This window comes from Uloborus diversus, chromosome 6 (genome assembly GCF_026930045.1).
Source record: "Uloborus diversus isolate 005 chromosome 6, Udiv.v.3.1, whole genome shotgun sequence".
Lineage (NCBI taxonomy): Eukaryota > Metazoa > Arthropoda > Arachnida > Araneae > Uloboridae > Uloborus > Uloborus diversus.
In genome coordinates this window covers 70,348,088-70,373,713 of record NC_072736.1, presented here as the reverse complement: position 1 = coordinate 70,373,713, position 25,626 = coordinate 70,348,088, and the positions used below count along the sequence as shown (strand labels likewise).

The window sequence follows — 25,626 nt, the reverse complement described above, 5'->3', positions numbered from 1 at the left end:
TCAACTTTCTAGGACATACCGTTCTTGAGTTATGCGACATACATATGCACACACATACAGGCGTCACAAAAAAACGTGTTGTAATTAACTCGGGAATCATAAAAATGGATATTTCGCATGTCTATACGTTCTTAGGCACTATCACTCGACCACACTATCCACGTGTGGTCGAGTCGAAAAAAAATCAGCATTCATTCGGGGGTGAGTAAAATGGAAATTAAGGTTGATTTTTGAGTGAAAATTTTTTTGCAAATACAATACTTCCTTTTTTGTAAAAGGAAGTAAAAAAATCTCAACTTTTGAGATCGACCACGGATAGAAAAGTTGCTTCATATAGTTAAAATAATTAATACCTACCGCAGAAAGCAATTAATCACGTGATTCGCTATTTACCAATCGCGTTTTCATTAAAGTAAGATATATTAAGCTACAAAAAAGTGATATTAAAAAACAATATTTTTTGCTCAATAAAAATAACTGAAAAAAAGGGGAATAAACCATCCAACATTAGAACAAAAGCAAAAAGCTTAGATGGAACAAAATGTTCAAAAACAAAGATTAAATACAGTTTTAATATTCATGTTCCTATTCCTGTCGGTAGTTCTAAAGTTAGAGTATAGGTTACCATCCACTACTTTTCCTTTTGAAATAATAGATCAAAAAGTAAATTGCTTAAAATATTATTTAGAACATGAACAAATTAATTCACATCAAGCATGAAGAAACAGATAAACATATGTGGAAATCTTGGCGTAAAGTGTATGAACAAAAGCATTTGAGAACAAAAGTTATTTTTGCAACGAAAATGTTATACATACTTTGAAATATATGAAGAATGAATTAAGATGAAAGATTTTACTTGAAACATTGGCAAATGGCACTCTTGCAGATATTTTTTACTATTTTATTAAAATACTCAAGAGCACCAAGCACAGTTCAAATGATCCATATGCCACAGCTTTCCAAGCCCAGCTCTAGGGTATAGTTCGAAGTTTAAACTCGTAGATTTCTAAGGGTTGAAAATCATTTATTCTTTTGAAATTGTCTGAGTAATGTCCCATTCGACATTTCATGCCAGGAGTTAATGTTTTTACGAGTGCGAGAATATCAAACATTTGGCTCATTATTTCGAAAATTATTTGGCAAGTAATCTCTAAATTTAAGACTGAGAATCTCAAATTTTAATGAACAGGACGTGGTCATTTCGACGTAAACTAAGGCGTATAACTTTCTAGCTACAAGTGAGCTTTGGAATTCTATTAATCAATTGAGAATCTTAAAAGAGAATTTGAAAAAAGTTATCGATCCTGTCATATGAAAGAACGGTTTTTTCACACAACAGGAAAATATTTCTCTCCCAATGATTTGAGATGAAAGATACTACGTACGGCAACTGGTCCTAAGAAGAATAATGGAAGCAAGAGAACTAACAAAATCTTTACAGTCTGCCAGGAAATTTGTTGTTGCAGCCCCCAACTTTGATGCAATGTCTACTCAAACCTTGACAACTTGCAAGAAATTGAAAAATGTGAGCCATCTATTACGAAAAACACAATGCAGATGCTGAAATTTTAAATGCAATATCGGAGCAGGAATGCAGGCTTAATATTTCCATTCCTAACTTTCCATGTCATACTCAAGCAACAGAGCGATATGTTAAAATAGTAACAGAATCAGCAAGTAAAGTTTGCAGAGAGGGAAAAGATACAGGATAACAGAGGGGGAAAAGATACAGGAGTAAACAAGCATATATTTTATTTCACCTATTACTATATGTTTTTTAAAAACTGCATATTTTAATTTTCCCTTTCATGACTCAGCTATTTTCATTTCGCAAATTTAGTAATTCTATTTTTAAACTGCATTTAGTTGAATCATTGTAATTTTAATTTGTGGCGGCAAAAAAAAAAACTTATGAATTGGAAAAGAAAAAGATTATTATTTTGTGTGTTCTGGATTATTTTCGGTTATTGTTGTCAAATTGTATTTGTTCGAAAGTGATCACATTAAGCGGCGCCTACTGTATATAATCTGGAAAAAAGAGTTTTTTGTAGAAAATTATGAACTTCAAGTCTCCTGTGGCATGCTTAAATATTGTTTGATTTGATTACAATTTTTTGGGTCTGTAGCAGCAACTTTTTAATATTCACACATTGCTTTTGTGCAATATGAAATTACTCTAATTTTAAAACTTAAGCTGCAGATTTGAGGTTCCAAAAATTTATGTGCTTGGGCCTGTGCCCATCTAGAGAAAAAGCTCAGTAAAAAACTTAATCTGCTTTCAGGCGTCAAATTATATAGTTGAAATCAATGTGTTATTTTGCAGTTGGTTTGCAGATCGTTTCTAACTTTGAGACCATTGACCTACCTCTAAATAGTTTAATATATTTTTCAAACTTTCTAGTTTCATTTTCACAGTAAATGGAACCAAAGAAAAAGGCGATTAATGTAAGAAATATAGGGGGGGGGGGATCATGGTTTTTAAGCTCTCACATAACATCTATGTGTTAAAATATTTGCATCCTTAACCCATTAATCGCCGAAACTCGAAATCGTTATTTTTTTGGATACAAATCATAAAAGTTATTATTCTGAACTTATATAATAGTAATATGCTTTAAAAAGAACAAAAATGCACTTACTTTTACAAATATAGGGTGTTGCGTTGATGCAACGTCAGCAGAAAAGGAGTATCAATGCTAAGTAGTTTTATCAGAAATTCTTCAGTTTCAATGCTTTTTATACACAGGAAATTTTTATAATCTTAGTTATGATACTTAAAGTGCCGAGCACTTTAGAAGAAACTGAAATTTATATAAAATAAGCACATAAATGCATGTTAGAAATTTTACATTTTGAGGAAAAATCGATTTTTCATAGTTACACATGATAAGCTTCGCTGCAATCGTGATGAAGTGCAACCTTACAAACATTGCAGCGATAAATAGTTTGGCTGTGGCAATTCTTGCAGCATAGTCTTATTGTCTGTCAACCTTACGATAAAATATGGGGGGGGAGGGGGAATCATGGTTTTTAAGCTCTCACATAACATCTATGTGTTAAAATGTTTGCATCCGTAACCCATTAACTGCCGAAACTCGAAATCGTTATTTTTTTTGGATACAAATCATAACAATTTTCACACCCCGAAGAGTTTCTATTTTTCCTACTTTTTAGAGCTTTCTCCTTGTTTTCCTACTTTTTCTTTTTTTTTCCTACTTTTTCTTTTTTAGTATAGCACTTCTAATTGTGCATTGATTCTTAATGCCGCACCAATAATTTTCTGCATGTTTCAATTTTGAAAAGAAAAGAAACAAGCGGATCCTGAGCTTTTCACTGACTGACTACAGTAATTACTAAGGAATTCTGCGGCGTCTGCATGTTTAGAAGTTAAATTTTCGCAAGTGACTTTTTTGCTGCTGCGACGTTTATGATCGACTTCTCTTTTTATCGCCCCGACTTCAGTCCTACTGTTTCAATGAAACAATAAATCAATAGATACTGGCACATTCTGATGCAATTATATATTACTTACCCGTCAATTAGAAGCTTTAATTAAACGGCCGACTTCAAAAAGTGCGGGAAAAGCCGAATTTCCTATTCGCCAATTGTTTTGTATAAATGATTACACGTGAAATGGAGCTCTATTTAAACAGAAAGGCAATGAAAAGGTTCTCCTTATGAGGAATGTAAGGAAACAAAAATAAAAAACATGTACACTACATATTTTATTGATGTTAGTACAAAATAAAAGCGACAGATAACAGAAATTCTCAAAAACAGACCACTTCAAAAATAATCGCGAAAACTAACTTTTTTCATACGTAAATATGATTATCGAGCATTTTAAATCGTAAACATGATTACAAAATTTATAAAATTTAATTTTCTTTCCTTGCAAAGCGTGTATTTGCAAAAAAAAAAAAGAAAAAAAGAGAGAGAAAAGAAAACACGGCAAAACCTGATGGGCAAAACGTTCCCGATTTTCGGAAAAAAATTCGGAAATCGATTTAAATGCTAATTCTGTTTTTATTTCTTCACATTTTTAAAAGTTGGGGGATAGAGCCACAAGCAAATATGTACTGTTTTTTTTTCTTTTTAATGGGTATTTTGGACCCTGATATGTCATCAATATCGAGGAGTAGCTCATCATTTTTATGTGCTGCGTGTGGCAATGCAGCATTTCTGAACATTTTAAATTTTTTTGACGGACTTACTTTTTTTGGGGTGCAGCAATTATACCGATGCGGCGTATCTGCTGTAAGTTATTGTACTCAGGGCGTCTGATCAAAGGGAGGGGAGAGAGATACATAGATGCAGGCATTTCATGCCAGATGCTCCCCCCTTACTCTCAATTTCGTGAACAATTTCCAAATGAATATTTTTGTTGTATGGTGAGGATTGAGAGAGAAACTACATGCCTTCTCTGTTATGCACAGAGAAACATTAGTATTGTCCGTTTTCCACGAGAAGGCACTTGACTCCTCCCTCGTCACGTGATATCCGATAATTTTATTTCGCTGTTTTCGGCAGAAGGTATGTTCGGATCATAGCATTTTGTTGTAAAGGCAGCAGTTTTTGAAATGAAAGAATAACCAAAATGACAACAGACAAGTGAAGCAAGTGATGTAATGGCCACTAAGACTTTTTTGCACATTAAAATGCACGCCCAAATTAAGGCTGTCTGGTTGTTTCCTTCAGAAGCGCGTGGATTGCTTACCGATCACCCCCGTGTAAAATAGAACTGTGCGTTCGAGGAGGCGTGGCGAAGTGCCTTCTTGTGAAAAATGGACAATAACTGATCGTTGTCTGTAATAAAAATGTTATGTTTACCATACATGGAGGTATAAAATCATCAAACCAATAAAACAATATTCGTTTTTATTGCTTGATTAAAATTAAAACTGGCCCGTCATTTCGATTTTTTCCCCCGGGGGCTGGCTAGCGAAGATGTATACTGAATGCAAATTTTATCTGAAAACAACAAAAACCGCACAAATTTGTATAGTTAAGCATTCATTTTCCAAAGCCAGGGAGGGGAGAAATTGATCTCACTGATTCCCGTAAAAGAATTGCCTGAAACAAAAATTTATGTTTAATGCTAAAAATAGATAACATAATACAAAGCCTATAGTTTACTTATTTCGTTATTTATTTAGCTTAATTATTTTATTATAAATTTTATGTCCCATATTTAAGAACAAATTTATTTTAATTCTGCATTTTTAGTCTTTTTCCTTTTTTTTTTTTTAAATTCAAAGATCTGCCTCTGTTTATGCAGAAGAATGCATGTCAGCTGCTGATTATTTTCAACCAAAACTAATTTAGAATTTGCTTTTTGTATCATAGTTTATGACAACAGGAGCTGAAATTGTTAGTATTTTCAAATGATAAATGGACGCTCTCAAAGGAATGTTTTCGTTTTTGACAAAACAAATCTTTAACAAAAATGGTTTTATTGCACCAAAGTATGAGTTTTATTATTAGTTTTTTTTGTGATTGCTATATTGCATTTTATTCTTTCACGTTAAAAATTTTTATTACTGTATTGTTGAAAGGTGTTTCTTTGTTTGGATTTTATTTTCATATTTTTGTAAATAATAACTTTGTTTCCACCAGTTTATTTTTCATGCTGTTGATTGTCAGCTTGTTTCTTTTGTCTTGTTTTTGCGACTCGGTCTTTCATTAAATCCCCTTATTACTTCAAAAGTACTATTAGTTTATTTTTGGGACAGTTTTAAATCAAAAATACTGTTAGTTTATTTTACATTAGAAATAAAGTTTACACTAAATGTTTCCTCTTGACGTGTGTAGTCTCCTATTTTTCCTACATTTTTAAGTGATTTTTTTCCAACTTTTCCTAATTTTTAAATTTTTGATTCCTTATTTCCTACTTTTTTCCACCTTTTTTCAGGGTCTGAATTTTGGATACAAATCATTCCCCAGATACAGGCATTGGTAAGCTGAATTTGCTTGGCCGTCCTGTAGCTGGACTTTTCTTTTTCATGTCACTATCATAAGGAGTCTGTAAAAGATGAAGTGCAACCTCTCGCCTAAAATCCAATAGTGACTTTCTATTTTTCTTCTTTCGATAGTCTTGAAAATTTCCAAGCATTGGTTAATGCAACATCAATATAATTGGAGAATATTGGCCACCATCAGTTTTTCTTTCGGACTCTAATTCTGCAATTTGAAACTAAATTGTCATACAAATCAACATCCCCCATTTTCATGTTGTATTGCTCAATTATACAAGGTTGAGGAACAGAAATCTTTTTCTGGTTTCTGGAATAGCGAGAAATGTTTTTTACAGGCTCAATTTTACCATAGGTTGAACCCATAGTCACAACAGCGTTGTCATTCCATCAAACTGCAAGTATTTCTCGTGTTTCTTTTCATATTGAAAGTCATAATACCCCCTTTCTTTACTTTTACTACACTTTACTGATTCCAGGGGATAGTTGTCGATGCGATTTTTTCTCATAGTTCCATTAAACCCAAATATTTAAGATGGCAGAGAAGAGAAAATGAACTGAAGAAATTATCAAAGTAGATGGCATGATTTATAGGAGTTTCAATCACTCAGAGCAAATTCATAACTACACTCCCACCGAGGCCAAATTTTTCATGTTCTGATGAGTTTGCTGTGGTTGATTTTCCTGTATAAATGTCACAGTTGAATACATAGCCATCTGAGGAGGCTAAAGTCCAAGATTCATAGCCAAATCTTATCGGTTTCCCTTTTAAAAACATTTTTGCTGAATGTTTACCTCAATATGGAATCATTTGCTCATCAATACTTAAATTATGAGAAAATACACCAGATTGTTAAAATTTCTTATTTAGTAAATTCAAATATGGTCGTACTTAGTACAATTCATCATTGTTATCAATGGCGGCCAAGTGAAAATTCTGCTTCATTGTTCTGTATTGAGAGCGTGACATCGCTTCTCGAACAATCGGAGCAGAAATGTCTTTATCAAGTGAACAATACATTTTTTCTTGTGGCAATGAATAGTACCCTGTTAGCAAAAGAATTCCTATAAATCTACGCATGTAGGCTTCTGTAGCTTTAAATTCTGGACGATTTTTTTGCTGGGCATACAAATTTGTTTGTTCTACAAGATGCGATAAAACATCAGAATCAAAAAAAAGATTAAAAATATCAACACTAGCTTTACCTTCTAGACTGTGTCTTACAGTTTGAATAGGGACCTGTTCTTCATTTTTTGGTTGGTACCTATCAATTAGTTCTTGTTTTGTCCATCGCCAATCTTCTGTTTTTCATTTTTTAGTTTTTTTACTACGGAATTTGGAACAATCGATTTTTTTTACGTCGACTTCAACTTCGCCTGCAGTATCGCCCGGTAAAACTTCATTATCATTATTTATAATTTTGTCATTGCCTTCTTTTTCATCACTAGCTTCTGTTATTTCTGGTGGTACAACAACAATATCTAATTCTTCATTTTCATTATCACCATCTGAGTTTGTTTCAAAATCTGTTCCAATGCTTCTTCCAAAGTTAGATATCTTGTACTGGGCATTTCGAAAGGCAGAGACGAAAAAAGCTGCCACAGTCAAAACGCGCAGAATAGAAATGAAATATAGTCCCTAAAGCAATTGAGACAGGCAGTCAGTCTACCCCTTTTTCGCTGAAGTTGTGTCAATGCAACGCCAGTTTTTGCTTCCCCCTCCTCCCCAGCAGGAGCAGTTTCTTTGAGGAATGTTCTGATAAAAAGTGACCTTGGCTAAAAGTATTTCATATCTAAACCAAAACCTTTTTTATTTTTATTTTTTCTGACAGAAAACTGGATCACAAATTTAGTCAAAAATACCATGTGAAAAAAACAATTTTTATAATATATAAAAAAAAGCAATTTTTTTATTTAACATATTTCTACTAATATTCTTAAATTCAAACTAGCAATCGATAAAAAAAATTAGATTTCTAGTGTAGTTTCTATGGATATTTATTATAACCGTTGCGTCAACGCAACACTAGCGGGTAATGGGTGAACAGTAAACAGTCATCTTCTTAATACATGTCAGTATTTTACTTCTTTGTTAAAAATTATTTTTCAAGTGTCAAGCAAATTGCAAAAAGCTGCTCGGAAACTAATGCTCGTTTCCAAAAGGGAGCCAATGTGACTAAATGCTGTTTAACAAAAAGTTAAATTAAGATTTAGTTATAATTTAATGTGCTGATTAAAAAGAAAAAAACAATTAAAAATAATTATAGTTTTAGTGGCTCAAAGTGTACTTAATTAAAAGAATTTTAAAATCTCTGTCAAAAAGCCTCAAATTGAATTCTTTGCATGGTTTTGATACAAAAATCCCGATTTTGCTGCAAACTGCTCTTATGGAACTTTTTTCAACCATCAAATAGGGAAGTTTTCGATTTTTCAATTTTATTTTTATATGATAGAGTAACATGTGTGAACATCATAGGTGAAAAATTTTTTGCAATACGATAAGTAGTTTTTTTTAAATTAATTTTTAAAGTTCAAGCGCCTGTGACGTCAGATGGCATAGGAAGTGACGTTATGCGCCTTCCGGTAGGGCAGAAGCCGAAGGTCACGCATTCGACTTCGAAGACGAAACGTAAAAGGCTATCTCCTCGCATTTAACTCCTCGCGTTTCTGGAACATTAAACCTCTCATCCTCTCGGAAATATTCGAATATCCTCATTGATGTTACATGAGGAAGATTATTTAGATTGTGCTTTAACAAATCCGGTCTCCATAGTGTGTTCAAAAGCATTATTGAATTTCCAAAAAATATAAATATCAGCGCGCTCAAAATATTCCTAGCGAAAACAAGGGATCTTCGGCGGAAGGCTGCCCGTTCGCGCCCTGTGACGTAGGCTAGTGACGTTTCAGAAGCGCGCACTTTTGCGCGTGGATTTTTAAAAATTCATTTAAAATCAACCACGGTGTTTTAAAATTCGGCGATGGTGAATTTTTTAGTTTTGAGGGTCAATTAACAATATCCAATAGCCAAAATATGAACATTTAATAGGTTGCAACTTCCCTATTGTCTTGTTCACTACAAATCTGCATTTCTACTTGCAATAACATTAAAAAACAAATTTAGTAAATATATATATTTTACAGAATGAAGAGTAAAGAAAGTTAGAGAATAGATAAATATAGAAAGCATTGTTTTTTACCACCTTACCTGATTATTTCATTTACTAAGAGTAAAAATAATATTGTTGTGGATTTGATCTCCTAAACAAATATTAAATTAAAACATAAATAAAATTTTAAAATTTTCTCTAAATTATTCTGTTACCTCATGAAAAAGATTCATTTGTTTTGTTAAACCAGTTTTCCGCCTGGAAAAGGCCTTCAAAATTATTAACATGACAAATTGGCCTATCTAAGCATAAAACAGGACGGCAAGGAACATTATTCTAAAGCAAGGCCCATGCAGAGCTTTAACTAAATTGATTATTGGTTACTAGTGTATTAAAATTTCTAGCCTTAGAAAAAAAATAAAGGGTTAGTTAAAAGCAAAAAAATAAAAAATAAAGACTGAAAAAGATTAACCTACTATTTTCAAAGTTTCATTCCAACAGAAAAAAGAACCACTATATATGCCTGTATACAGTCACCATTACTGTGCTTATAACATTTTTTTTTAATTTAATAAGAAACTTTAATAAGTTAGAATTTGCTAGAATATAATGCCCTATCAATTTAGGAAATTAGTTTGATATTGTTTTTGCAATGATAACTTACTTTCAGGGTTGGGTTTTGGACTGTCCAAAACCGGTTTAGGACAGGACAGCTGGTTTTTACCGTCCAAAAGTGTCCGAAACTGTCTTAAACTGTCCAAAACTATGCTAAAGCTAAAGAGGTGTAACCTAATCAATTTGTATTTACTACAGTATTTGTAATGCATAAATATAAATATTAGTGAGATTTAATGAGTATTTGATAATACTTTTCTCCAAAATGTTCATTTAAAAAATATTTTACTTAAAATAAAATGCCAATAACTCTATCACATAAAAACTTCCTTTTGTAACAGTTGGTAGAGCCATGAAAGGAAATTCACATTGCTAACAAGACAACTAATTTCAGTTACATTTATATCTCAAACGAATGTTATTAAATGTACAATATGTTTTAAAATGCTTCCTTTTTTTAATGGTTTTTGCAAATAAATTTTGTGTGATGTTTTAATGAAAATTATTTTTTAAATCATAGATTAAAGAACAAGAAATTAATGATTAAACACAACTTATATTTTAAAACTTGTGTTCTTTTTTTAGTTCATATTTTTAATATAATACATTCTGTATTTACAAAAAATTGTCATTTATTGCATTTAAGTCAATTATTGCACTATACTTTGAACCCTTTCTTTCGGCACATGCATAAATGTCCAAAAATTTGGTTTATGGAAACAAAAAAGAGAAACTCAGGCATACAAATTGAAACATTTAATGACAAATTTAATTTCTATGTAACTAGATTAAAATCTGCTGTATATATAAGCTATATACATATTTATGCTTAAATGTTCATATTAAATAAATATATTAAGTAGTCAAAAAAAAAAAAAAAAAAAAACAATTTTGACACATTTTGTTCTGTTTTTGATATTTTCTCACAAAATATCGTTTTTTAAAAAATAGTTTTGGACACATTTGGACACAAGGGTTTTTGAACCGGATGGTAAAAACCTCTCCAACCCCGCTTTCATTTGCACACATGCACAAGCATAAGTAAATTTGGTTACCATTATCAAAAAATAATAATACTAATAATAACAATAAATAAATAAATAAAATAAACTCATGCATACAAATTTAAATTAAGAATTCAACTTCTGTAATTAGATTAAAATCAGCGGCATAAATAACTAGTATGTTCACATTGAATAAATGTTCAATATAAAACTTTACTTTGATGCATTTTATTCTGTTTTTGGTTTTTTCTCAAAAATAAAATTTCTCTAAAAAATATAGTTTTGGACACTTTCGGACAGTTTTGGACACAAGGGTTTTGGACAGGACGGCGTGGTTTTTACCATAGTGTCCAAAACCTTACCAACCCTGCTTACTTTTCATTTATTATTTTTCTTTTTATTTAAATAATTGTTTTAACTAATGAAGTAATGCTTCTGAAATAATTTAAATGACTTTTGAAGCCTTGAGATAACTAACAAAGTCAATATTGGTACAAGGAAAGTAGACTCATTTAATCATAAAAAACATCTTACTTGAATGGTTTGCATTACAATTTTTGATAAAAATGTAGAACTGTCAAGTATTATTGGAATATTCATTAGTTGAATGAAACTTTCCTGTACCTTATGCATACTACGATATGTGTATATTAACCTGAATTGTGATGCAATTTAAATTTATAGGTAACAAATCTGATGTTCTCGAAGCACTAGAGATCATTCGAAGAAAGTATCCGCCTTCACAATTTCCGGGTGTTACATTAGTACAAACTAATTTGGTCAACAGCCATACTGGTGTACCTATTCCAGAATCATTGCAGGTATGAAAAAGTTATGTTAATACAAATTATATATTGTTCTGATGTGTTTAGCAAAATTGCTGTGTTTTTTTTTCTTTTTTTTTCCTTTTTGTCTTAATTTTGTATCAATTAATCCCTGATATTCAAAATGTATTTGTCATACAAATACTTAGGTTAAGTTTTCATTTTTTATCTATATCAGTTTTTTTTTTTTTTTTTTTTCACTTTCAATTTAATGGACAAGGTGTCTGGTCTTCCAAGATTCTCTAAGATGAGATCTTTGCAATGTTTTTCTATGTTGTTGCAGTTCATCGAGTGAATTAGCAGCACATCAAAGTTCTTACTTTTATGATTTCACAAGGATGTGAAATATGTGCAATAGTATTTTTGGTGTTTCAACTAGTTGCTCAAATAAAGGATAAATTTTTGAACTTGAAAAGTCTTTCTCCTCCAAAACAGGGCTCCAGGTTTTAGGCTAAAAAAATAGTATAAGTAACGAAAAGAAATTGATTTTATAAAGTGCAGAAACAACCAGTTACGATATGGTAAAAGTTAACCTTGCTGCTGAAAGTTTTTTTTTTTTTTAAATTCATTATTGTATATTCCAAAAGCTGCTTTAGTATGAAAAAACTGAACATTGTCATTGTCGCTTATATAGAAGAGGTTCAGAAGATTCCCTTCCTAGGTATACTGAACAACTCAGCATAATCCAAAGCCATCATCCAAAAACTACATGTCGCTGTATGCTGTGAATGAGCTGTTCAGTATTTTCTTACTATTATAAGTTGTGTTGATAGTCCAACACATAGTGCAATCATTGCTTAGGATACTATAAAATATTTTGAGTACAGTAGACTCCTGTTTTACGCAGGGGTTACGCTCCTCAGAAATTCTGCTTAATTTAAGACTTAATAGTAGTGCTAAAATAGGGGTTAGGTTCCGTAAATGAAAAAAATACTGCATTCTTGTGATAGATTAATATATATATGTATAATAACTTTAATGTGTACTTATTTCGGAACATATGCACAACGTGCATAATGAAAACATGAATTAACTTAGTGTTTATTAAAAAGAGCTGGTTATGGTCTTCTTTTGGCAGTCATTAATTATTTTCCTGTTTCTCTTCGGGAGGCATTAATGCTTCCAAAACCACTCGCGTGACTTCCATGACAAGATTTCCCTTGCCCAACAAATCATAAAGATCATTTGACATTGTCAAGGAATGGCTTAAAATTGTCAGGGTGAAAGCTTTTGGTTGTGCGTCATCGATGTCGGTATCCTCTCTGGTTTCGTTATCCTTTGTCACTTCGGAAAGCTTGTCTTCCAGTGGGCTCTGAATTGTGAGAGTTTAATAACTTAACTTCTTGAAAGAACTCTGGAACCAATCGCAAAAAAGGTCTCCAATTGCCCAAGCTCATTTATTACCACTTCAAAAAGCAGTTTATTACGGGTTATCTGCAGTCTCAGAAATTTGGGTGCTGAAAGAAGGAACAAATTTATCTGTTTACAAATAAAATAAAGGTGTTAAATCTTAAACCGCATTAGCAAATCTGCTTAAATTAAACTCATGTATAACGGGAGGCGACTGTCCTCTATTTCAAGATATTTTCAAGTTAAACCTTATTATTAGTTGTTGCTTTATATTTTATATTTCTCAGTTGCTATTTAAAGATTGGAATTATTTTATAAAACTTCAAAATTGATTTTTATTGTATCAGACCTACGTATAAAATCTTACTGGATGCTATAGTGTTTAAATACAGGTTATTAAAAAGCCATCAAGGAAAGTTTTCTTTTAATAATTTGCTTGAAAGATAGTTAGCTAAGTGATCATTGAATGTTTACATATAGTCAATCTCTGAAGGAATGTTCATTAAAATGTTTGTTAAAGGTCAAAATTTTAACCACACTAACTAATCATTAACCAATATTTTATTATACTAGTTTAAGTATCTCAACTTTTATTTGTACTTTTTTTCTTCTTCTAACATAACTTGGGGACTAACCAGTCACATTAATTTTAAAAGAAATCATATGTCCTTCTTATTTTTCTTCCCCACTATAGAGAGCAGTTGTATGAGCTCATTTTCCATGTAGATATGATTTTCTTAGTTTTATCATAATCGCATGCTTTAGTTCCTTGAGAATTCTTTATTTCTTTAATTTTTTAGGGTTGTGATGTTTTAAATAAAACTTGTATTAGCTCAGATAGTCTGTAACAGGGTTGCTGCTCACATAACTTATAAAACATTACATTCAGTATTGAACCAAACCCTACCCAAATTTTTTGTTCAAAAAACTCTTTAAGTTCACATGAATTGAAAGCACTTTTGGAGCTTACCTGAACTTCATTAATTCTGTTGATTTGTTTTGTTTTGTAATATCTACTTAAGTTATACTAATGCTTAATTTTAAATTTCTTTGTTTTCTTTACTAGATTCTGCATTGATTCTCACTTGAGTGGCAACCCTGCTAAACCTTATTTTCTGATTTTTACATAGTTCTTAATTTTTCAATTCATCTTTCTTTCCATTCTAGTGGTCCCGTTTATATTTCTCTTACTTGTTGCCATCTCCGTGCTCTTATATTTTCAATAGCTGCGTTGTAAATTTCGCTGAATTATTGTCCATCTGTGTCTCACAGGTGGGTTTTAGAATTTCATATTGGTAGTGATCTAGAGACGTAGAGTAGAATTTTATTTAATTCCCACCCCTTTTATCTACATTGCTCACCTTGCCTCTTTATAGATCTCAAAGTAATGTTTCAGTTCTACATTTGGTAAAGGAATGTTTTTCAAAAACTATATAGCTCTTTAAATTTTTTTTTAGTTGCTGGGTTGCCACTTTTCAAATGAATCAAACTGAGGAAAAAAAATATTGGATTTTTTTTCCCCACTCGAACATGTGTAGGATGAGATTTTTTTTTATTTATTTTTTTATGTTCTTTCACCTCATTTACTTTCTGGTTGTTTATTACCTTTCCTAAAGAAAAAATTAGCTTAAACATAAATATATTTTAATTTTGTGATAAGTATAGTATTATTATTATTATTACTATTTTCTTCAAATTTAATCACCAAACACATCTCTCAGATATAAATGTCACAGAAAGAAATGCAAATAAAGATATTCCTTCTGTAATAACGAATTCACTGCTTGAGTAATGCTCTGACATCACCAACAATGAAACTTCCGCCATAGCATGATAATTTTATGACATTTTTTGGTAATGTTTGACATTCAGGGAAATGCTTTATTTTGACAAGGCTGAACTGGATCTTATAACTTAACTGTTTTACTGGTAAGACTCGTTTTAAGAGAATGAAGAAACAAAAAAGTGGTCAACAATTAATGCTATCCACTGGAGCTAGGGTTAAAATTTCAACCATCAAAATATCACCAAACAAGCTTTGCTCAAATGTAGAAGTAATTTTCTTTTCACCCATCATACCTTGACAGACGATTTTCTAGTCTTTGGGTACTATTAAATATCTTGACACAAATGTGAGTGGGGGAACAAAATTCCAATAAGTGTAAATAGTAAAGATAACCTAAAGACTATGCCTTTGTGATGTGAACATTTTTTAAACTGATTTGTTATCCATTTAATCTTACAGTGTGCAATATCATTTCAAACACTTGATTTTACCTTTAGAGTATCAAAATCTAATTTTTAGTTGTGGATGATGCAAGTCTATAATGCAGCTTACCTTCTACTAACATGTTTAGCATCTTAGTAACAATATTGATGTCAATAACTCAATATTACTTGATTTATTAAGTTTTAAAGTATGCAATATAATTTGAGTGTTCATGATTAAAAACAAGAAACAAAAAGTTTTTTCGGCTTGTTTTGCTTTAATGGATGTAATTAAGGTATCCTTCTTTCACACTTTCTTTCTTTAAATATTTCAGAATTTTGTTAAATAAAACTCATGTTCCCTTTGTTTAAATTTTAGTTACTCTACTCTATTTTACATATATATATATATATATATATATATATATATATATATATTTGCACTCGTGTAGTCTTGGAGCAAGTATCTTTTGATTGGAGAAAACAAGTTGAAGGCCTCCAATATTCTTCTTTATATTGTAAAAATTTTTAGTGCTATTTAAGCATATCTTTTCCCTCTAAAAAATATTTTCATATTGCAGCTTTAAGTATACTGAATAATAGTTTAAATTTAGTCCATGAGGGCTCACTGGAGTAATTGAAAGTTAATCTGCTGAAATATTTCTGCATAAAATCAAACAATAGATAAAACGTAAGTTATTGTCCAGGGATAAGGCAGAAATACATAAAATACACCACCAGCTCAGTCATTGGTCAGCTTGCTCTTCAGTCAAATTCCGCAACCACTTCCCTTGTTCAACCTTTGTAGGGGAGGCTAGAACTAAGGAAATGATAGATGCATTGTATAGCTGTCCTTTTTTGTATTTTTTGCTTTCTTTATAGAAGAAACAAGCAAGCTGAAAGATCAACAATTCATGTTGAAGAAGTTGATTTTATTTTTGCTTAAGAAACTACTATTTCTTTCTCCCTCAAAATTTTGTTCATTGAGCAAAAAAAAAAAAAAGGATCATAGCTTAAATTCTGATTCAATTACGATGTGACTTTGGTACCATCCAACCACGTGGTTAATTTTAAAGAAGCATTGGATAATGTAATGTGAGATATAGTATTATGTGAGAAATAAAGATGAAATAATCATATAATAATACAAAATATGGAAAACTGTACCCATTTTATTTTCCCTTGCTGTCTTTTTTGCATGATTCACTTTATTACATTTCTATGGCATTCATGAAATTAGAAACTTTAACCATCTTATGTTTTATATATTTCTCAGCTCCATCTTCCAGAAGGTGCCTCATGTGATGTCATTCTGTCCAGCCTTGTGTCTGCTGGCCATTTCTTTTTACAGCAGCCTACTCATCCAACGTATCCTTCCCTTAGCACTTTGGATCAGTGCATGATCAATTGTTACTCTCAGGGGGATACTCCATTACTGCCTCATCCAGTTGAAGGTATGTTTCTGTTTCAGTATTATGTTAAAACCAGATTTGCCAACCTTGTAGGAACTATTAGAGCAGCATTTGTGGTGATTTTGAGGAGCATTTTGAAATTTTGCAGAGCAGCTCTGTTTTTTGTATAAAAATCAATGTAAAAGATTCAAGCCTCTTATCTAAGTTTGTTTTTGAGCTTTTAAAATTATTTTAAGCACTGGCATAAAATTATTATTTTTGAATTAATAAAACAGCTTTAAACAATATATTATGCTTTGATTATAAGCATCTTTAATTTCCCATATTTGCATGCCTGTCATAAGAAACTAGCAAAGTATAATAAAAATAAATTTAGTTTTATCAAAATCTTAAAATTTTTGGTAAGCCTAGTCAGAGTTAAGACCAAACGGGAAATCGAAGCAAAATAACTTCTTTGCTGAGCTGCAGAGTTTTGCTATTTTTATGGAACAACCCCTCAAAATGTGGAGCAGTTGGCCACCCTGTAAAACACATACCTTGAAAGTAAAGCTCAAAACTCGCGGTCGCCAGTCTGCCAAATGCAACCAATTTTCAAATTTTGGCGACCATTCTTTTTACTTCAGTCGCCAATGTGGCTACCATTCGCCAATGACCTACCATTCTCTGACCTATAATCTTGACATATGACCTTTCCCTAAATTCTTTTGTCCACTAAAAGTTCGGCTAACAGATCGCCGGGGAAAAAGGAGGGGGGGGGGGTTAGAGTATTGGTCTTCTTTCTGATGTCTTTACGTCCAGCATTAAGAATTATTTTACCACGAAATGCAAGTAATTTAATGTATTTTAAATATTATTATATTTATATGCAATTGTGTTATGTGTTCTTGTTCTGAATAGAAACAAAAATCGCAATCACGACGGCAAATTCCTTACAAAACTTGCTACTTCCAAAACTCGGCTTTCTTTACACGCGATCGTAAAAATAGACAAATTTTAAATTGTAAATTATGCTTTTTTGATCTTAAATTCATTTTTCAATTTTATTTCTTCTTAACAAATGGCTATGTCTTCGTTTTACGGTATTTTTAAACTGCGCGTTTTCAAAATGGCGTCACGTTGTTAGATTGTTCATTTTTACCTGTTAAGACGAAAATGTCCTTTCCAAAATAAATGAAAAGAATTAATCTTGTACATTTGGTTTACATACATTGGCTCCCAAAAGTTTTCATACACCTACAACTTTCACTAAAATAGGACCCTATCCATTTGTTAGAATTAATGTTTCGGAATAGGTATTTTATTATAAGATGTATGATCAATTTTCAACAAAACTACATGAATTTTTTTTTAAAAATATTAAAACTTAATTTTTTAAAAAGTCAAAAACCAAAAAGTGCCAGAAATTTTATCTCACAAAAGTCTTTGTACACTTTAAAAAATTTCTATATATTATTAAACAATCTAACTTTTTATTAAGTTACTATTTAGTAGAATATCATGCAGTATCAACAACACCTTTTAAACGTCTTGAAATAGATTTCATTCTTTTTTATGTCTTTTTGCGTAATTTCTGAGTAAGTGTTCAACCACACTTCGAGTCTTACTGTTTCTTGCTCTATTTTCGTTTCAAAGCCATATTTTCGTAATCTAGCCTCCAGATATCTCTAAATATGTTACATTAAGTTCAAATCTGGAGATTGAAGGGGTATTTTCTAAACTTTAGGACAATTTTTGAGGCACAAGACGCAAACGTTGAAAACCGTGTTCTTCTTGTCGTTATCTTGATAAAAAAACAAAATTGTTTCCGATAACCAAATTTCTGCCTAAGAGTTTAAAATTGGTTTTTAAAACATTTAAACGAACAACATTAATCATTATTTTATCAAAAAATTCCAAATTACCAAGTCCTTTTGCTGATATGCACCTGCAATCGGACCTTCACTGTCCTGATTAACTGGGCCAACTAAGTTCTTAAGATTAAGTTCCTAATTTTTTCTTCTACTTACAATTATACAACAATTTAACCAAAAATGTTAAATTTATTTTAATCTAAAAGCAGGGTTGGCAGGTTTCTGCCGAGGCGGTTTTTGCCACATTTATGGCAGAAACTGTCAGAAACTCAAAAAATGACATAAATGCAATTCCTGACATACAATAGAAAATGTATGAGAAAAATAATTGAATATTAACCCAAATACAATTTATTTACAACATTGGCAGAAACTCAAAAAATGACATAAATGCAATTCCTGACATACAATAGAAAATGTATGAGAAAAATAATTGAATATTAACTCAAATACAATTTATTTACAACACTATCACCATTCAAAATCAAATTTTACATTGTTTTTACACTGCTGCAGCGTGTAACAAAATTAACGTTTTGACACTGTTTCTAAACCTAAACAGTTTCTCAATTTGTTGTGCGCAAAGTAGAAATTTAAGAAGATTCTTTCAATCCCAGCAGAACTAGCTGGCATTATCCTCAAAGAACAAGCAAGATTCACAAAACTTTCATCTATAGCACATTTTTTCAAACTGGACCACCATGTGGTAGCTGGAGTAGTTGTTACAACTTGATTGGAAAAATAGGTTTCAGGAAAAGGGGCCAATTTGTTTTGTAAAGCTATGGTATAAGGTACATAATCAGGGTTAATATTTGTGATATTTCTTCTTGATTACATGATAAATTTACTCCAAAAAACTTTGGATGGAGCATATAGGCGAGTAATTGATTATCAGTAACTGCTTGATTAAACTCCTTGAGAATAGCTTTATTCTCAAGTCATATTAAGTGTAAAATGACAAATTTCTGAATTTTAGAGTTTAATGAAATAAAACAAATCTTTATGTATTTAAATATTTGATATATTACACTTTATATTAAATGAAAACAAAATAATTATAAACAACAAACTGAAAAATTTGTTACTTACAACATTACAAGGCTAAAATTTCTAACACATAGCAATTTCAACAATGATAAATTTTACTTTGCTCTGGAAATGTCAGTCTTGTTATTTAACATATTTTTACACTAATTATTAAATAACTATTATATTAAGTTTTTGCAATGACGAAATGTAGTTATATTTTTTATTTTACTTAATTGCCTGTCATTAAGTAATTACTAGAGCTATTAAAAACGTTTTCTAGTTTTTGCCAGTTTCTGCCGGTTTTTACCGGTTATAACCAGTTTCTGCCACTGGCAGGGCAAAAACCAGTTTCTGCCGGCAAAAAGCCAACCCTGTCTAAAAGTAAGACTTAATTCCAAAACATTTTGAGCTTATTTATCATTGATTTTGCGATGAAAAGCGTAAGCTTTCTGTTTTTCGCACGGCCAAGAAAATTTCTGCGGGAAGAGTTCCCATTTAATCCAGCTAATCAGAGAACTTGGCGAACAAGTTTAGGGGAAAATATAATGTAAAAATTTTTATTTAACTGTGCAGAAACTTTTACAGCACTCAAATGTGTATTCTTCATAAATGTTTTAACTATAAATCACCGATCACGCTTTGTCAACTTTGCCGGTTGACCTTTTCTTACCTTATTTTTCATTCGATTCTTTTCTTTAAAGCATTTTATCAAGCACTTTACTATTGAATGGAATTAAATAAATAATTTAGAGACATTTCAAATCCAATTTAGCTATACTGTGAGAAAAAAATTCAAATTTCGAATGGTGTTTCTGGTTTTTTACGAATACCAGCCATTTTAAAGTAATAAGCACAATATTAAGGAATAAATAAACAAAAAATTCAATCCAAATGATTTTTAAGGGTGAACACAATGCAAAAATAATAATTAAAAAAAAAGACATATGATAGTTTTAATCACGAATTCATTCGAAAATATTTGAGTGTACGATGACTTTTGTGGCGTTGTATTTCTCTGTCTTTTTGTTTTTTGACTCATTTCAAAAAGATCCATAAATATTTTTTTAAAAATTACAGGGTTTTATTTAGAATGACATAGGAATGATGTAAAAAAATATTGGACTTCATATTCGAATTCAGTTTCGCTTTATTTTGGTTTTACTAAAAAATTTCAAAGTGTACGAACACTTTTGGGAGCCACTGTATGAACAAACAAAAATGGCACCTTTGAGTCAAAATACATGGAGACTAGATTAAAATGATATCACTAAAAGAATTTTTTTTTGCAAGATTTTTGATTTTTTGTTTGAATCATATTGTTTGTTTTTCCTTTTTTTTTTCTTTTAAAAATATAAAACCTACTGGAGGAGAGGACATATTCGTTTATTTACTTTTTTTCTCCTAAAAAAATTGTTATTTTTAAGTTTTGCAGTAAATTTTCAAAATGGCATCAGGCGTTTTCAAAATGGGGCCATGTTGTAGATTGTCCATTTTCACCAGTTAGAAGAGGAAAATGTCTGTTCCAAAATAAATAAAGAGAAGTACAATCCTATTTATAAAACTCATAAATAAAAAAAATTGGAACCCTTGCGTCTAGAGAATGTGGAAAGAATACCACTGAAACCCATTTTTTCTTCTGCTGGATCTTTTATTTCATTTTTTGACATTCAGGCTTAGAATTTTATAAAATTTTGCATGCATTTGAAAAAGCAAAAAAATATTTTTGTAGAATCTCATGGTTTAGGTTTTACATTCTGTTCAAGTTTTTGGTATTTTGTTGTTTTCTTTATCCAAGGAACTAACTCATCTTTTGGTTGAAAGCTGTGATGTTTCTAAAAGTTTTAAAAGCTGAAAAAAAAAATAATAATAACAATCTTTATTTATTTATTTTTTTGTCCTGATGTGTTTTGCTTAAAGATAAATTAATGCAGATTATGGTTTCCAAAAGATGTGATAAATAATATCTGTGCAGGAATGCCCGTTCCCCCCCAAGTTCAATTCCCCCCCCCCTTCCAAAATTTTCCCTCAACCCTCTTTTCCTTTTTTATTTTTTAGCTCGCTATTTATTTTATTTATTTTTTTAATATTTTTTATTTACTTATTTGTTTTATTATTCTATAAGAAAAGTTCTTTGCTACGCCAATGACATATATACACATACACTAAATAAATAAATGGAATAAAATAAATTAAATAATTTAAATTAAAATAAAGTTTGGCTATAATTTTTTGAGATTTGGCTACCATTTTGTGAGGATCTGGTAGCCATTGGCTACCAATTCAAAATTTGAGTTTTGAGGTATACTTGAAAGCCAGTTAAGGATTTGTACATTGAGTCAGTGGGAAATTGATTCTGAAGTATCAATCGCATTGATTATACCGTATGCTCTTCAATACTGCTTTTTACTTCCTTTTACAAAAAAGGAAGTATTGTATTGGCGAAAAAATTTTCACTCAAAAATCGGCCTTAATTTCCATTTTGTTCACCCCAGAATGAATGTTGAGACATTTTTTCCGACTCGACCACACGTGGATACATGCCTAGGAACATACAGACACCCAAAATATCCATTTTGACGATTCCCGAGTTAATTACAACGAGTTTTCTCGTGACGTATGTATGTGTGTATGTATCTCGCATAACTCAAAAACGGTATGGTTGCATTCGGATGTTCCTAAGGGGGTCTTCAACACTTTTTGGGGGGGAAATCATTGTTAGTTTCAATGCTAACTGAAGTGGTGTTATAATTTGTCATCCTCAAGCTTTTGGCTGCCAAGTTTTGTCGCCAACTTGGAGAAAAATTTGGCGAAAGAGGTAACCACTGAATCACATTAAAATCACCAATAATGGGGAAATAAATATGTGTAAAACTTTTTTTGCTTCGGTTCGCAAGAAACTAGGGGTGAAAATATTTAGTGCTTCCTTGCTTACTCCAAGGCGCTATTATGATTAAATTGGCGTAAAAGGAAGTCATGTGATGCACCCATCAGCTTTTTTTTTTTTTTTTTTTTTTTAGCTGTTGCTATCTTAGAATTATTAATTTGTCTATGAAAACAATCTTGAAATTCCTAAACAAAACTAGGCTTAAAAGTTTTTTTAAATGTTACGAGCCAAAAGAAAATTAAAAGAGGGGAAGGAAAATAGAACTGAAAATTATTAGAGAGTCTCAGGGTATGAAACTGGTCAGTAAAATTCAGTATTTTAAAAATTGGTCTGTAGAAGTCAGTATTTACATAATTTAGTCAGTAAAATTGTTTTTTTTTCCTACAAATTTAATAAATAATTTTAAGAAAAAATTCACTGTCATTTCATTTTCTGATAAACTTTTTTTAAATGCCAAAAAAGACTTTAAATTGCCAATGAAGTAACCTAATTTCGCCAACCTGTTTGTTTAAGACTTCAAAAACTGTTATGTTTAAATTGCTATATTTATTTGTTGCCTTTAACTTTCATCAGAAGTTCTTGTAGTTTTAGTGAACTTAGAACCTGTCCCAAAAATATACACGCAAGTGTAAAATAAAGGTCACAGTAAAAATATAAATGGGGGGGAGGGATTTTTATTTCATATGTGTATAAGAATAAATAGTACTTAAAACGCAAGTTAGTGTTAATTTATAGGAAATAACATGTGCTGAAATTATTTAGAAAAACAGAAAAAAGGGTGTCCCACAATTATAGACCCTTTTTAATTAATAAATTATATTTAAGGTTGAGAAATGCAGTTACAAATATGAAATTGTGATTATGTTACCCCTAATTACTTCAAACAGTTTTCCATCAAAAATATCAAGTTTTTCATTACGTTTGGGGGAGAAGGGGAGTTTATAGTGGTTTATGCCATGATTGCTCTATCACTCATTTAAAGTCCTTGGTCAAAAAATATTGGCGCTGAGTTTCATATAATTTTCTTACTAGATGTTCCCATACCTTTTCCATTGAATTTAAGTTTGGTCTAAGCTAAAGCTCAAAACTCGCGGTCGCCAGTCGCCAAATGCGACCAATTTTCAAATTTTGGCGACCATTATATTCACTTCAGTCGCCAATGTGGCTACCATTCGCCAATGCAACCTTCCCTGACCTATAGTCTTGACTTATGACCTTTCCCCAAATTCTTTTGTCCACTAAAAGTTCGGCTATCGGATCGCCGGGGATGAAGGAGGGAAGGGGGGGGAGTATTGTCCAATTGTGCTATGTGTTCTTGTTCTGAATAGAAAACAAAAATCGCAATCACGATGGCAAATTCGTTACAAAACTTGCTATTTCGAAAACTGGGCTTTCTAAAAATAGACAAATTTCATGCACCAATTTAATAAATTATGCTTTTTTGATCTTAAATTCATTTTTCAACTTTATTTCTCCTTAACAAATGGCTATTTCTTTGTTTTGCGGTATTTTTAAACTACGCGTTTTCAAAATGGCGTCGCGTTGTTATTGTTCATGTTTACCAGTTAAGACGAAAATGTCCTTTCCAAAATAAAAAGAATTTTAAAGAAATAATCTTGTACGTTTGGTTTACATATGAATAAACAAAAATGGCGCCTTTGAGTCAAAATGCACCGAGACAAGGTAAAAACTATATCGCTAAAAAAAAATTTTTTTTTGCAAGATTTTTGATTTTTTGTTTTAATCATATTGTTTGTTTTTCCTTTTTTTTCTTTTTAAAATATAAAACCAGTGGAGGAGAGGACATATCCGTTTATTTACTTTATTTCCCCTAAAAAAAGTTGTTATTTTTACGTTTCGCAGTAAATTTTCAAAATGGCGTCTCGCGTTTTCAAAATGGCGCCGCGTTGTAGATTGTCTATGTTCACCAGTTAGAAGATTAAAATGTGTGTTCCAAAATAAATAAAGAGAAGTACAATCGTATTTATAAAACACATAAATAATAAAAAAAAATGGCATCCTTGCGTCTAGAGAAGGTGGAAAGAATACGGCTGAAACCCTTTTTTTCTTCTGCTGGATCTTTTATTTCATTTTTTGTTTTGTTTTTTCGTTTTGTTTTATATTGTTTACTTTTCTTTTATTTATTCATTTTTATAAAATTCTGCATGCATTTGTAAAAACAAAAAAATATTTTTGTAGAATCGCAAATGATTTAGGTTTTACATTCTGTTCAAGTTTTTGGTATTTTGTTGTTTTCTTTATCAAGGAACTAACTCGTCTTTTGGTTGAAAGCTGTGATGTTTCTAGAAGTTTTGAAAGCTGAAAAAAATTAATAATACTAACAATCTTTTTTATTTATTTATTTTGTTATCGTGATGTGTTTTGCTTAAAGATAAATTAATGTAGATTATAGTTTGAAAAAGATGTGTTAAATAATATCTGGGCAGGGGTGCCCGTTCCCCCCAAGTTCAATTCCCCCAAAATTTTTCCTCAACCCTCTTTTCCTTTTTTCTTTTTAGCTCGCTTTTTATTTTATTTATTTTTTTTAAATATTTTCTATTTACTTATTTATTTTTAATTATTATTTTATAAGAAACGTTCTTTGCTACGCCAATGACATATACACACATACTAAATAAATAAACGGAATAAAATAAATTAAATAATTTAAATTAAAATAAAGTTTGGCTATCATTTTTTGAGATTTGGCTACCATTTTGTGAGGATCTGGTAGCCATTGGCTACCAATTCAAAATTTAAGTTTTGAGGTATAGTCTAAGCAATAGCCAGTCCATGACATTGATCTTTTTCGTGATGAACTACACATTTATTGCTAGGCACATGGCTAGGTGCTTTGTCTTGCTGAAATACTCAGAGTGATCCTCCCAGAAAATCCTGAATTTTAAACAAGTGGCCACCTTATATTTGCTGGTAGTTGTTCTAATTCATTTTCTAGATACAAATTGCCAAAAATGCTTGTCCATTGAATCCAGAGGCATCCGAAGTCATTACTGAACCTACATCTTGCTGTCAACTTTAAAATCCAACTTCCACTTTTTCTCAGTGCTGAATATTGTTGACAGCCATTTGTCACCGTTATACATCATTTTGCCCAGTTTAAATGTAGAATTTTATAGTGGTTTTGGATTTAATCGATTAACATTTTTTGCGATTTGTAGCAAGAAAATTAGCTTTTGCAACTATTAGCGAGTATTAGAGGGTATTTTATTCCAGTGTAGGATTCGTTGGGAGAACCAAACTATTTTAGCAAGACAAAGTGCCTATTCATGTGTCTAACTTAACAAATATGTAGTTCAACATGAATAATATCAATGTCAAAGACTGGCTATCACTTAATCCTAACTTAA

General features: G+C 31.1%; 1 protein-coding gene across 1 annotated transcript in view; it reads left to right on the top strand.

Moving 5' to 3' along the window:
• The window catches only part of LOC129223742 (A-kinase anchor protein 1, mitochondrial-like), an 82,716-nt gene that overhangs the window by 36,027 nt on the left and 21,063 nt on the right, over positions 1-25,626 (top strand). The window contains exons 4-5 of the mRNA XM_054858100.1: positions 11,386-11,522; positions 16,360-16,537. Coding sequence (XP_054714075.1) covers positions 11,386-11,522; positions 16,360-16,537 — 315 coding nt within the window. The remainder of the gene's footprint in view (positions 1-11,385; positions 11,523-16,359; positions 16,538-25,626) is intronic.